Raw genomic sequence first — 14,642 nt, 5'->3', positions numbered from 1 at the left:
ATTCGCGAGGCGGTTTGAGCAGAACGCCGTCACACGCTGACGGCACATCTCGCATGTGCTGGATTGCCCTTGGCTTGTTTTCTTAAACATATCCACGCAGAAACCACAAAAGGAATGGCCACACGGTGTTGCTAGTTCTGCGTCTAGAATGGGATTCTTGCTGTAAAAGAAAAGGCGAAGTAAGGTCAGGAAAATAGCTCCAGGCTGGCTTGTTATTCCGAAAATGGCGTGAACTGTATTATCCATTCAAGTCACAAGTTAAATATTTATAGAAAATGGTAATAACTTCAACTTACCAAACATTACACAGGTATTCAGCTGGGATAGAATCGCTGAATGCGATGTAGTCAAAAATCGAACGAGATTGACTCATGTCTGGTCAGTTTAAAATGGCTTGTCGTTTCTCTTCGCTCGGAGGCTCTCTCTCTCTTTCTCTCTCTCTCGCTTTTGTTAGGAGTGTGAAGGAATAAACCGCCTATGTGGTAGAATATCAAAATTCACAGGAAACAACTTCCCTTCAACAACCAATAGGAAAGTAAACCACAGTGACTCTCGACAAGTACTCGCGCACTTTGATAACAGGTATATTAAAGTTGTATTTCCACACCTTATTCGATGACAAAAGGTGTTCATGGGACAAAGATTATTTTAAGAGATACTTCCTGGTACTGCACTTATAAATGGGAAGATTGCATTCTGTTTAGATAAACATTTTCCACAGGCTGAGATCTCCAATGTCTGCTTATTTTCACCATTTAAGTTGTTTTAAAAAATCATGTCGAATAAGTCATTCAAGAATACGTATTGCACGTCTGCAGATTTCGAATTATACCTTGCTTAATTTTGGAATGACATTAATTCTTGAGTTATTGTCGATTTCATTACGACAATACTACTTTTCAAGTTTGACATGTGCTTCGCTTCGTTGTATAAAGTTCTGTTTCTACTGAAATCAAAATTGCTTATCTAAAATTGTGATAACCGCCGACAGTATTTGCGGTTATGTGTGGCTGGATTAACAGAAAGGGGGGGGGGGGGGGGGGTATTGTTTAAATAAGTTGTGAGAACCAATATTAATGGTCAGAAAAGAATGAATGGATAAAATCAACCATTAACTAAGGGAGTGCGAACCTTTATTGTTTGGATGAGCAAACCTATCGAAATCAGTTTCGCTTTGAATAAACGATTCTCTTCTCTAGAACCTTTACAGTGTATAAAAGTAGAAATTATTAGGGCCACCATTACCTATCAAAGAAAAGGACTTTTCATTTCATTTGATGGGCATAGTTGTTCGCATCTTGTTGATACTGAAATAAAAATTATGTAAAAACCGCCAACAGTATTTCCTCTGTGTGGGTGGAGTCACAGAAAATAGGCTATTGTTTAAATAAGTTGTGAAAACCTATCTATTATCACAAAAGAAATGAATGGATGAAATAAACCATTAATTAAGCAAGTGCGAGCCTTTCAGAGTATCATTGAGCTAACCTATCCGTTTTGCTTTCAACGAATGATTCCTTACTTTGTGTCACATTTGCAATAATCATCACCTTCTGGCTATGTCAGTTTATTCAGTCGCGAGATTCACTTTATTTCAGCTATTCATTTAGAGGCGATGTGCGAGAAAAAAAAAAGCGAAAAATTAAGCCGAAAGTCGTCGGTACGGAAATTGTTCACAATTCCAAGATTGCTTAGCCTCGCTCAGTAAAAGATATAAAGGAAATTGCTGTGTTGCAAGTTTAGGAAAAGCGATGGTTTTTCCGCCTTGTTTTGGCCTTATCAAAGGCCGAACACTTCGTTTTGGGGTGAATAAAACAAACACTTTTCAAGAGGCATACTGGAGTTTTCATGGAGTTGCTATTATTTATAAGGGATAGTACGTTGGTACTATTGCTAGAACATTTTCGAAAACGGCTTTTAGCCCGCGCCAATCTCGCCACATGTGTTCGTCAAGGAAATCCTGGATGTTCCCTTGGCGGATTCCTTTCTCCCTCTTTACGTGGTACTTGACGCGCGCCCACGCCGACTCTGCCTCTTGCATATGTACGCCAGTAACGGGATCAACGAAGTCGTTCTGATGGACAACTATTCTGTGCATGGTCACGTTAGGAACGTACAGGTGAAGGTTCCTGTACGCAGCCCAGTCGTCAGTGTGCACTTCTGACCCAGGCAGGAGGACCCTTTGAAGAATATTGGACAATGTTCGGCGGTCTCTTCTCCTCACAACTTGAAAGTAGCCGCGACAAGGACTGTGTTCCGTAGAGATCACGCCAAACATCCACAGTTCATCGCTGGCCCTGCGACCTCTTTGATACTATAACGATTAAATTTTTTAAAACGGAGATTTACATTGGCATTCATGCTTGTCAAAATAACGATTAACTTTGATTTGATGCGTGCGAAATCAAGCACCCTCCTGGAATATAAACCCTCCTTCTTACCAGATTTAATGGCGGGTGTTAGGCGTTTTTGTATTATGGGCACGGTAGCCAGAAAAACGGACAATTCTTCAACCTGGCTGTGCTCGCAAGCATATGTATGACTTGCAGCAAGAAAAAATGCTTGCGGATCAAACCCTATTAATATTTCGTGGTAAAATAATTTTTCCGTACAGAGTTGGATGTGTCTGATACTTGGAGGCAATTCTAAAGACTACTCTGATTGTGGGATGTTCTAAGCTAGTGGAGGCGGGCGTATTACAGGGGGGCAATCTTAAAAGGGATCGTAACCTCTGACAAACCATAAGCAGATAAATAGATGAGACTTGGCGAGCCCGGAAACTGATAGATTTCCTTTAAAAGTTGTCAAGAAGTTGTTATAAAACTAAGTTTTCAAACAGAAGCCTCCGTTTGAAATGAAAATGACAGTGCACTTACTCACCTTCGATTTGTGCTTGAATTGACTTTCGTCACACTTGACCACGTACACACGCCCGCCAAATGGGGTGACTGGTCTATCTTCTATATCTCTCTTACAAATGAAGCGGAGCGTGGCAAACACACGTCCAACGGTGTTTTTTGTCAATCCAACCATGGAAGAAACTCTAGAGCGCAACTCGTGCTGACTCCGCAGATAGATCACAATTAGGAGTTTTTTCAGAGGAATCCGGGAAACTCGGCGAAAAAACTGCCTTATCTCAGAGACTTTTTGCCTCTACAGCCTTTGCATCTCCTTATAAAGAAAAATATTTAATAATTATAGACAAGGATCGATTGTTAGTCATTTTGCTTAAATTTGGAAAAGGGAAAGCAGTGGACTAACTCGTGAAGAATTCCGATTTATGATGATCACTTATTTCAATGCTAAACTACCTAGTAGTATGTCAGTGATAGAAAGAAGATATTTAAAAAAGTTTAGTATTGGTACTGTCTATTCTTACCACACATATCCATCTACGTGGTCTGAATTTCTCTCTACTAATTCCATTCCTCTATTGCATGGCACGCATCTCAGAGGACTAGCTATCAAGTTCTGCCGCTGTAGCCAAGTTATTACATTGAGGACTGGACCATCAGTAAGCCTGTTAATGTCCATGAGATTTATCTTGATGCTGTTCGGATGCTTGATTTGGTGTATTTTACTACTTATTTTGTGACTGCTAAGAAACCGCTACTGCTGTGAAAACGAGAGGCGGAGCTGCGGCCCTTTGTTCTGTCGTTCTTTGAAATAAAATTTTCGCACTTTGTTTGTGGCCTTTTCACAATAACCATAGAAATTCTCATGCCCTCATTGGTCGAGAGTCATTTTCAATCTTCGCCACGAAGACTAAACCATTTCTCTCGTGAAACAAATGCACATTTCTGAAATATAGACAATGACGAGTGTCCGAGTTCCAAGATTGGCATACTCGGAGAAATTTTTTAAGAGGAACTTGTTGAAGTGAAAGAAGTACGTGGCGAAAGAAAATATTCAGAAAAAAAGTGCTGGTTCTCGGTTCGCAAGGAGGAAAGAGGGTGACCTTGTGAAAATACTTAGAGATGCCGAAGTGAAGGGCACAAAAATAAAAATGAAGTGGGTGATAACAAAATTCAGGGTAAAAGATTCTATCAATTCACTACTTAACACGAGGTAGTGAGTCTCATCGCCTCTTTGGTTACACTGTCAACAACACACACGTGAAAAAAGCAACGATCGATCATGTCACTTGCGGGTGATTTTCGGAAAACCTTGGCGCATGAACTGTACCTAAGAGATAATAATCTATTTCTACATAGATTGTCCTCAAAATATAGGTTTAGAGCACATATCAAGCGCGAAAACGTCAACGTTCATGGAAAACTTAAATTTATGCGAATTTCTTGAATATTTATCAACTACTACTAATAATAACAACAATGATAATGAGATACAATGAAATATATGAAGTTCATATATTTTTGCGCTGCGGTATTAGATACATATGATGCACGATCCTCGCAGTAGATAGCGCTATTTAAGCAATAGCGAAAATCAGACCTGAAAAAAAAAAAAAAATCAGGCCTGTATAGGATTCGAACCACTGACCTCTGCGATACTAGTGCAGCGCTCTACCAATTGAGCTAACAAGCCAACTGGGAGCAGGCCGTTAAGTTGATTCGTAATAAACCCGTGAAAGTGATAAATGAGATACAATGAAATATATGAAGTTCATATATTTTTGTATTGCGGTATTAGATACATATGATGCACGATCCTCGCAGTAGATAGCGCTATTTAAGCAATAGCGAAAATCAGACCTGAAAAAAATCAGGCCTGTACGGGACTCGAACCACTGACCTCTGCGATACTAGTGATTATTACGAATCAACTTAACGGCCTACTCCCAGTTGGCTTGTTAGCTCAATTGGTAGAGCGCTGCACTAGTATCGCAGAGGTCAGTGGTTCGAATCCCGTACAGGCCTGATTTTTTTTCATGTCTGATTTTCGCTATTGCTTAAATAGCGCTATCTACTGCGAGGATCGTGCATCATATGTAACAATGATAATAATAATAAACTTTATCTATATAGCGTCTATATCACTAATTGCTCTAGGCGCTTAACAGTATCACAAAATGTATTTAAAAACACTGAAAAATCTAACAACTACATTATATAAACATGGAAATTAAACAGAAATATATTTACAAATCAAAAAAGCTTGGCGAATTAAATATGTCTTTTTTGGAAGAATTCAAGGAATCGGCATTTCTTAAAGATGCGGGTATGCTGTTCCATAATTTAGGTCCTTGAGTAACTTATTCGAACAAGAACGCAAAGAGTAGGAGCTGGTAAAAAAGCTGAGAAAATTGGATATATTTCTTGGTGAATCTCCAAGGGCCTCTAAGGATATCAGTTTTTGTAACTTTAGGAGTTACCAGATAGAATGAAATATATGAAGTTCATATATTTTGAACTGCGGTATTAGATACGTAAGATGCACGATCCTCGCAGTAGATAGCACTATTTAAGCAATAGCGAAAATCAGACCTGAAAAAAATCAGGCCTGTACGGGACTCGAACCACTGATCTCTGCGATACTAGTGCAGCGCTCTACCAATTGAGCTAACAAGCCAACTGGGAGCAGGCCGTTAAGTTGATTCGTAATAAACCCGTGAAAGTGATAAATGAGATACAATGAAATATATGAAGTTCATATATTTTGAACTGCGGTATTAGGTACGTATGATGCACGATCCTCGCAGTAGATAGCGCTATTTAAGCAATAGCGAAAATCAGACCTGAAAAAAATCAGGCCTGTACGGGACTCGAACCACTGACCTCTGCAATACTAGTGCTTATTACGAATCAACTTAACTTGTTACGAATCAACTTGGCTTGTTAGCTCAATTGGTAGAGCGCTGCACTAGTATCGCAGAGGTCAGTGGTTCGAATCCCGTATAGGCCTGATTTTTTTTTCAGGTCTGATTTTCGCTATTGCTTAAATAGCGCTATCTACTTCGAGGATCGTGCATCATACGTATTTAGGAGTTACCCTAGCTAAATAAAAGTATCTACTACTACCAGATTACTACAGTTAAGAAAATCCTCCCCTCCGAAAGCAAAGAACCATCTCCACAACTCAAAGTCGACGGTCAAGTAATAACTGAAAAGAGCTCGATCGCAAATTATTTCAACAATACATTCGTAAATACAGCTGTCACCCTTTGCAAATCGTTTGTAAATGCTGCATCGAAACTCTCGTGAAGTATATCTTTAACAGAAGCTACGAACGCTACTTTTCTGTTTACTGACAGTTCTGAAACTGCTGTTCAGTCGGAAGGCCGACGACTTCAATCAGGCAAAGCAGTGGGCTTAGATAACATTCCACAAAGACTTCTAAAGGACGCTTCTGCAATGGTCACAAAACCTATTAACAGTAGTAATTAATAAAGGCTGATAGTTTCGAAAGAAACCGTTTGGGGCTGCGTCGGTGGGAGTAACGAAATAATTTGGATATATCAACAAAGTTGAAATGGTAAATTGGCCACCGCAACGATTACAAAAGCTGACGTTTCAAGCAATAATTAATGCTTCACTGTCTCAGAGCAAAGTTCCTGACGACTAGCTTTTGTGGACTTCCGTAAGGCATTCAACACAATAGATCATTCTATTTTGTTCAGGAAACTGCGCTATTTTGGAATCAAAAGCAAAGAACTGAACCGATTTGAAAACTATGTCTGGCCGCACCCAAGTTTTAGCAATGCCGGACTTCTGGATAATTTTCAAAGAAAGGCATCCAAAATTGTTTCAAAATCTAAGGATAGTGGTCAAGCTTTAATGGATCTTAAATGGCCTCAAAGTAAATGTTATTACAGTCGAGAAGAGACGAACATACTTTTAAAGTGGTTAATAAATGTATTTTTGGTAATTGTCCTCTAAACCCAACCCTAACCCTAATAATACCAGAACAAGACAGGGAAATTTGCTTTATTTGCCTCGCGCTAGAACTGAAACAGCCAAGAAATCTTTTTTTTTATCATGGATATGTTGTTTATAATAGTCACGTTAATTATAATTTTCTGTGATATTATATTGAATAAGACTTTTTTATTATTTTATATTTATTTTTGGATCCTATTCACCAGCAGGGCTCTTATTGATAGCAGAGCTTTAAGTACTGATGGGACTACCCTGATGTTGGGATTTCTATTTATTTTTATTTTTATCTATTAAAATGGGAGTTATATGTTCATACTTCTTTGTAAATGTTGCAATGGGCGCTGCCCTATTCTGCACTAGCTGTAGGCGGTTTAAGAGAACTTTAGGTAATCCATCTAAAATAGCAGTACAGACAGTAGTCCAAGTTAGTGGTCACAAAAGGATGAATAATTGCTTAAGCAGATTCACGATCCAAATATGTACTAATCTTACTGATATCAGTTAGTTAGATGAATGTGACATTTTTCGAAAATCTTTTTAATGTGGTCTTCCATATCAGCACTGAGATCGAGTATCACTCCAAGATTACGAACAGAAGAGGAGAAATGAATAGTTTCACCCCCAACATACAAGAACAAATTCCAATTTCGCCCATGTCAGTGCGAACCGAGCTCTGTCTAAGTTCCAAGCTATTCTTGACTGTTGTTAAAAGTTGTTGTGATTAACGAAAACTAGAGTTTTATTTTAACGTTGATATAAAAGTATCAAACATTTATGTGGCGAATTTTGATATTTAGGTAGCCGGACAATTTTTTAGAAAGTTTTAGGCATTTCAATGAGGGACTTTCCAGCAACTTTACTAACCCAATCGAGAGAGGCTTAGTTTGTGCCCCTATCATTTACCAAGTGTAATTACAAGGTGCTACATCTTTTCATTTATTACAAAGTGCGATGGTCTGTTCTTACCACCTAATTCCACACTCCCCCTGTTGGGGCAAGGCATTGATAGGTGTATCAACAGTAGCTGTATATTTCATGAATAAAAATTGTGCTGCAAGATAAAAATTTACAGCAATGATGAACATGGCTGAAAACTGCAAACTATATCCGTTATCAGCAAATGAAACAATTTTATGATTGTCATAGTGCCAGAAATGTTTTTTTGACATTATCAATTTTGTTAATTGAGAAACTAAACGTTTTCACATCTGCCTGTGGTGCATCACTTTATTTGACGTAATATAAAACGATTGTAAAGAATTACTTTCCGAAAACATAGCTATATTAGAACTATTGCTGCAATGGCCACAATGTAATGTAAATACATTTTGTAAATACATTTTGTGTATGTAAACACATTACCCCTTTTTTTGAGGAAAAAAAATCCTGCAAAGAAATCAGGAGGGAAAAAATATCCCGCAGAGCATTTAGAATGGAAAAATATCCTGCCCAGCAGATTGCTAGAAAAAAATTTTTTCATGACCAGAAATCACCCCCCCCCCCCCCCCTCTCCTCAAAAGTTAAATGGTCGGCCGCTTACTTCAATTCAAAAGCCTGGAACGAAAGCCATTGGTAGCACACGAAAGTCGGTTCTGTTTGCATTATTTTGATTATCACCTAGCAGTTTTTGCGTTTCCATCGCCGAAATTGCCCAAGAATTACGAAAATAATTCTAATTATTTTTTTATTTCATGCGCGAGATCAATGCAGGCAATCCCAACCGGGCAAGATCGGCCCATCTTGCCCGCTCCGGTAGCCAATCAGAACACAAGGTTCACTTCATCTTGCCCACTGGCGCTGCAAGCGATGTAATAAAGTCTGTTACTACAAAGTGCAACAGCTTTTTCATTACAAAGTGTGACAAGTGTAATTATAAAGTGCGACAAGTGTTATTACAAAGTGCAACAGATATAGCAAAGTGTGACAATTGTTGCAAAATTGCGACAAAACAGCCCTTCAAACACCTTTTTCACGATCCTATGAAGCTGAATAATTTGACATTTGGCCATACCATCCGAGAATCAATTGTGTTCTAAAATGTTGAAAGTTGAACAGAGACTCGAATTAAAGAGCCAGGTGAACAAGGAATGCACCAAAATAGAGGGAGGACCGTATATTCCATCCGATGATGGAAAAAAAAATGTCGATACGTGAAGGATCGAACTTTTAAAAATTCTCATCGGAAACAACTGACGGTGTATCATAATTCATTAAAATATGAAGACTATCAATCGTATGTTCTCGTTTGAAAGTGGCAACTTTTATATGATGTGCATCCTTAAAAGGAGCTTGTTTCTCGACCCCTCCTTGATCAAAAAAGCATTCAATAATGTGGATCACAATAATTATTATCCAAACTGATTGCAGTTTTATTTTATTAAACGGCCCATTTAAAGGTGATTGTTCACAATGGAACGTCTACATGTGATCCCAATGGATCCAGATAGCCGTCAAAGTGAGAAAAATATTCATTAGCAATTATGAGATGTAAGTTTTCAAATGTCATGTCATTTACCGGCGAGTACATTTAAAGGGCTTCGACTCTCTTACATCTTTAATTTATTTCGACCGTTTTTGTTGATAAAGTACTCAAGCAGCAATGTCGACGGACAGGACAAGACGATCAAGAAGTATGAAACGTTCTTTCATATTGCTACGCTACTGCGATCAGCTGAAGGTACCGCGTCCCAACATCCAGCGGGTGTTGGAAAGTAGTGGAAGAGTCACCCAGCTGGAATTTCCGAACAACTCCAGTACAGCTAATCTGCAAGAGATCGTATTGAATGGTTTCAGGCAGCATCTAAATAGTAGGGAGGCGTCGAGGTATAGCTGACAAATAGTTAATAGGAAGTAACAGATTTCTGGCCTATAAATATGTATTATATAGCGGTTAACCGTTTTTGTTTTTAGATTGCTCTTTTATCGAACTGTCTGTGGTTTTAACCTGTTGACCCTGGCTGGCACATGGGATGATATGTGCGGGGATACAATGAAGGCAATGTTCAAAAGCCGCTGTAGAGTGTTCATGCGATTAGATCGAGGTAAGATAACTTTTAACGAAAAGGGCAAGTCGACTTCATAGTTAGAAAAGGCCCTAGGGAAAAAAAAACATTTGCATAACGACAAGACATGTCCAAGTCGCAACAGCAGTCCCGATAAACTTTTAACGAGGATTACTGGAAAATTCGAACCAAGTTTTCCGACATAATTTTTAAAAGTATGCTGAAGTTTGGAGATAGAGCACGTTGCGGTACTTCATGCTTCACGGGAGCGACGATGCGCAAGTGGCGGGGTCTGGCCCGAGTTGAATCGAGTCTTGACTCACTTGTGCACGGTACAAGTGCTGAAGAGATCTTTTACTTACAACGTAGAAAATGCATTTTTACAGTGTATTCGGAAAAGTTCGTTTGTTCACGGGACTGAAGAACAACAATGTCTAGTAGAGTTATGGTTACGAATATCTGGGAGCAACTTCAGAATACCCGTCCACATCATTTACATGTGTCGGGAGGCTTTGAAGAATGAAGCAAAACACAATAGATGCTATTCTTATTCAATGACAACAACAACAACAACAACAACATTGACTTTATTTTTTTTTTTAAATGAAAGAAATAAAGGCTTTTGTAGCCCGCAGTTAGCAAAGCTATTCTAGGCGGGCTACCTAAACAGACACTGTATAGGCTCACACACACACACACACACGCACGCACACACACACGCAACAATGAAATAAATAAATAAATGAGCAAATAAAAATAAATAATAAATAATAGTAGTAAAATCATGTTAAAGGTTTTAACTGAGCCAGTCACACAAGGGAGTTTTTAACAGGTCAAAGAGAAAGCTAATCAGTTGAAATACAAATATAAGCTAGAAAGGTCAAGGTAGCGCAAGTCAACATTCATCTCCTCAATTTCAAGAATTTTCAAAAGCAAGTGAGTTAGCTCACGTTTAAAAGGTGCTTTCTTTAGCTTACGAATTTCAGGGGGGATGCCATTCCATATTTTCGCACCAACTCTAGAAAAGGAAAACAACTGATGATTTGTTCTCGCCTGTTTTATATAAAAGCTTCCAGCTACTGAGAAACGAGTAGAGTAGGAATGAACCTGTTCAGAGTGAGTAAAAAGTTCAGAAATATTGAGAGGAGCACAGCGATTTTTGATGTCATGTAACAGAGAGGCAACCAATTTGAAGTAAAGCATTTTTATCGGTAGAATTCCCGAACGACTAAAAAGAGGAGCACTGTGAGATGTATAATCGGAAAAGTGCATTAGACGAAGAACCCGCTTTTGTAAAATGACGATTTTGTTTAGATGAGTATTGGCGGCTTGGCCCCAAGCAACGAGGCCATAGGAAATATACGGTTCAATGAGCGAGCGGTAAATGTTTATAAGAGTAGTGAGCGGTACCAAGTGTCTTAGCCTTGCAACAATACCGATACCTTTGCTTATTTTCGTGGAAATGTAGTTAATATGATGCTTCCAGGAGAGATTACCGTCAATGAGAACACCTAGGTATTTAACATATGTCTTACGTTCAAGAGATACCAATTGCTCCGAGTTATTATCAAGTATTTTAAGGTTTACTTCTCGGTATAGTTTGTGTTGATAAGGATGAAAAATAACGAAATTAGATTTGGATACGTTAAGAGATAATTTATTTGAATTCAGCCATTCACACAACTTTAATATCTCTTCATTGACGACAACTTCAAGTTTCTTTAGATCTTTAGACATGACATGTAAATGAGTGGCCGGTGTAGTGTCGTTACCTAATACGGTCATACGCTAGGGCCCGGATGTTAACGCACGAGGCGAGCCAGGCAAGAGAGTGTACATAGATGGTAGTGAAAGCATGAATTAAAGAAACGTTCGAGTAGAGCACTCGCCTGTATTCTAAGCCACTTACCCTCTATTACATTGGCGACGAGGATTCAGATCCCAACACAGCGTATGATTTTAGACGATCTTCATACCAAAGACGCGTGAGAGACATGGCCACAGCGCTACCCGCATTTCCCGAGTTTGATGTCTCTGAAACGAGCACACAAGCTACACGATGGAAGAAATGGCTCTAGAGATTCCGCAACCTACTGGTCGCAATGAACGTGACGAATAAGCGAAGACAAAGAGCTCTTCTACTCCACTATGTCGGCGCAGCGACGAACGAAATTTTTGACACGCTCCCCAACACGACAGTGGGAGAAGATGATGATCCGCTTGAAAAAGCCGTGCAAGCCTTGACGATTTATTTCACTCCCAAACAAAACCGTGAGTACGAAATTTACGTTTTTCGTCAAGCCAAGCAAGAAAGCAATAAAACCATCTCAGCATTTCACACCAGGCGGAGACAGTTGGCCGCTACTTGTAAATTTGATGATGTAGATCGTGAGATCAAAACCCAAATAGTTCAAAGCTGCAGTTCTCACAAGCTGCGTACGAAAGCACTCGAGAATCCAGCGTACACCCTGACACAACTGCTGGATGCTGGAAGGTCTATGGAACTTTCCAAAACACAAGCCGCTAACATTGAGGAGAATCAATCGGTAAACAATTTGTCTTCACGTCATGGGAATCGAAGGCGAAGGGATCGGAAATCAAACAAAGATGGCGGATGTCAAACCGAGAAGAAACCACGCGACCGGAAATCACGCAACGGTGGTCACGAAGACCGGAAATCAAGCCCAAAATGCCGCAATTGTGGTGGTAATTACCCCCATCGTGGAGGAAAAACATCCTGCCCTGCCTATCAGGCCATCTGCCGAAGCTGTGGAAAATTGAACCACTTTGAGGCCGTATGCCAATCCAAGGACAAAGGTGAATCAAGGAACACACGCCGTTCCACCTTACACAAAGTTGGTGAAGAAGAGTCGAGCGACGAAGAGGAAGTATACACCTTCTCTCTAGGCACAAAGGCATTGAAAGATCAACCCTTCTTTAAGATTAAAGTGTGTGGCACACCTGTGACAATGATGGCAGACTCTGGAGCAAGTATTAACATTCTGGATGAGAAGGAGTACCGCAGGCTACCCAACCGCCCTAACCTCGAGCCAAGCAGCGTAAAGATATATGGTTACCAATCAAAGGCTCCCCTTCGTGTCCTTGGAAAATTCACCACCGCACTCGAGTCAGAAACAAAGAGGCTTAGTGACAGGTTATATGTTATAAAAGGATCTGGTGGCTCCCTGCTAAGCTGGAGGGCTTCACAAGGGCTTAATCTACTTCAAACTGTTCAGCAAATCGGAGGCCAACCGATAAGAGCGGGAACAAATGCGCCAGAAAATCTGATTAAGGAATACGATGACCTGTTCCATGGACTAGGCAAGCTCAAGAACTACCAGATAAAGCTGCACATCGACGAAAACGTACCACCTGTTGCACAACCGCACAGAAGAGTCCCTTTCCATGTGCGTAAGCAGTTAGAAGAGCAGTTACAACGCGATGAAGAGTTAGGTGTGATTGAACGTATCGAAGGCCCCACACCCTGGGTGTCTCCTATAGTGGTAGCTCCGAAGCTAAAATCTCCAGGCAAGGTACGCGTGTGCGTGGATATGCGCCAGGCGAACAAGGCGATAAGACGCGAGCGTCACGTCACACCCACTATCAAAGAGATGATTGGAGACTTGAACGGAGCTAAGGTCTTTACCAAACTAGATCTTAACCAGGGTTACAACCAGCTCGAATTGGCACCCGAGTCCCGATACATCACCACCTTTGGTACCCACATGGGCTTAATGCGCTACAAGCGTCTCAACTTTGGAATATCAAGTGCAGCTGAAATCTTCCAAAATGTGATCCGAGAGACTCTGGAAGGCAATGATGGTGCGAAAAACATCAGTGACGACATCCTGGTCTTTGGCAAGTCCCACGAAGAACATGATCAGAACCTAAGGGCTGTGTTCCAGCGTTTAAGAGAGAAAGGCCTGACCCTCAACAAGGGAAAGTGTGAGTACAGCAAGGACAAGTTGGAATTCTTTGGGTACGTGTTCTCTAAAGATGGCATAGCACCAGACCCGAAGAAAGTTGAAGAAGTGGTCAATCTTTCGACACCATCCACAGCATCAGAGGTTCGCAGCCTGCTGGGGATGACAAACTACTGTTCAAGATTCATCCCAGATTACGCCACTAAAACTGAGCCCCTGCGCAAGCTGACCCACAAGGACCAACCGTGGTGTTGGACAACAGAGCACGACCGGGCAGTTAACGAGCTGAGAGAAGCACTATCCAGCGCACCTGTCACTGCCTATTTCGATCCGGAAAAGGAAACAGAAATTTCGGTTGATGCCAGTCCAGTGGGCTTAGCTGCCATTCTCTCACAAGTCGACCAGAAGACCAAAGAAAGACATGTGGTCACCTATGCAAGTCGTTCCCTTACAGCAACCGACCAGCGGTACAGCCAAACAGAACGGGAGGCCCTCGCCGTGGTTTGGGCTTGCGAACACTTACACTTGTATGTCTATGGGAGGCCTATTACAGTCTACACAGACCATAAACCCCTAGTGACCATCTATGGCAATCCAAGTTCTAAGCCTCCCGCACGAATTGAAAGATGGGCACTAAGACTTCAGCCATATCAGATCACAGTCAAGTATAGTAGAGGTGAAACAAACCCGGCAGACTACTTGTCAAGGCACCCAGCAAAGAATGCAGCCCAAACGACCCATCAGCAGAAAATAGCAGAGGAGTACATCAATTACCTAGCGACTACTTCGACTCCCAAAGCTCTGAAGACACAAGACATCGAAGCAGCTACTCAAGCCGATGCCACCCTCCAAGGCATAGCCGAGGCTATCGCGAAAGG

At 40.7% G+C, this 14,642-nt stretch overlaps 1 protein-coding gene and 1 long non-coding RNA gene across 2 annotated transcripts; one reads left to right on the top strand and one right to left on the bottom strand.

Moving 5' to 3' along the window:
- Positions 1 to 1,626: 1,626 nt before the first annotated feature.
- Positions 1,627 to 3,371, bottom strand: LOC148725902 (uncharacterized). Its single transcript, XM_088730886.1, has 2 exons — positions 2,881 to 3,371; positions 1,627 to 2,314 (listed from the first exon to the last, which is right to left on the bottom strand). The coding sequence occupies exons 1-2, from the start codon at positions 3,031 to 3,033 to the stop codon at positions 1,865 to 1,867; spliced, it is 603 nt and encodes a 200-aa protein (XP_088587012.1). The 5' UTR covers positions 3,034 to 3,371; the 3' UTR covers positions 1,627 to 1,864.
- A 5,059-nt stretch (positions 3,372 to 8,430) lies between these two features.
- LOC148725901 (uncharacterized) lies at positions 8,431 to 10,283 on the top strand. The gene is made up of 2 exons (XR_015991255.1): positions 8,431 to 9,294; positions 9,426 to 10,283. It is a non-coding gene; the product is annotated as an uncharacterized LOC148725901 (long non-coding RNA).
- Positions 10,284 to 14,642: the final 4,359 nt, after the last annotated feature.

The sequence above is a fragment of the Stylophora pistillata genome, chromosome 8 (genome assembly GCF_964205215.1).
Source record: "Stylophora pistillata chromosome 8, jaStyPist1.2, whole genome shotgun sequence".
Classification (NCBI taxonomy): domain Eukaryota; kingdom Metazoa; phylum Cnidaria; class Anthozoa; order Scleractinia; family Pocilloporidae; genus Stylophora; species Stylophora pistillata.
This window is presented reverse-complemented; position numbering and strand designations above follow the sequence as displayed.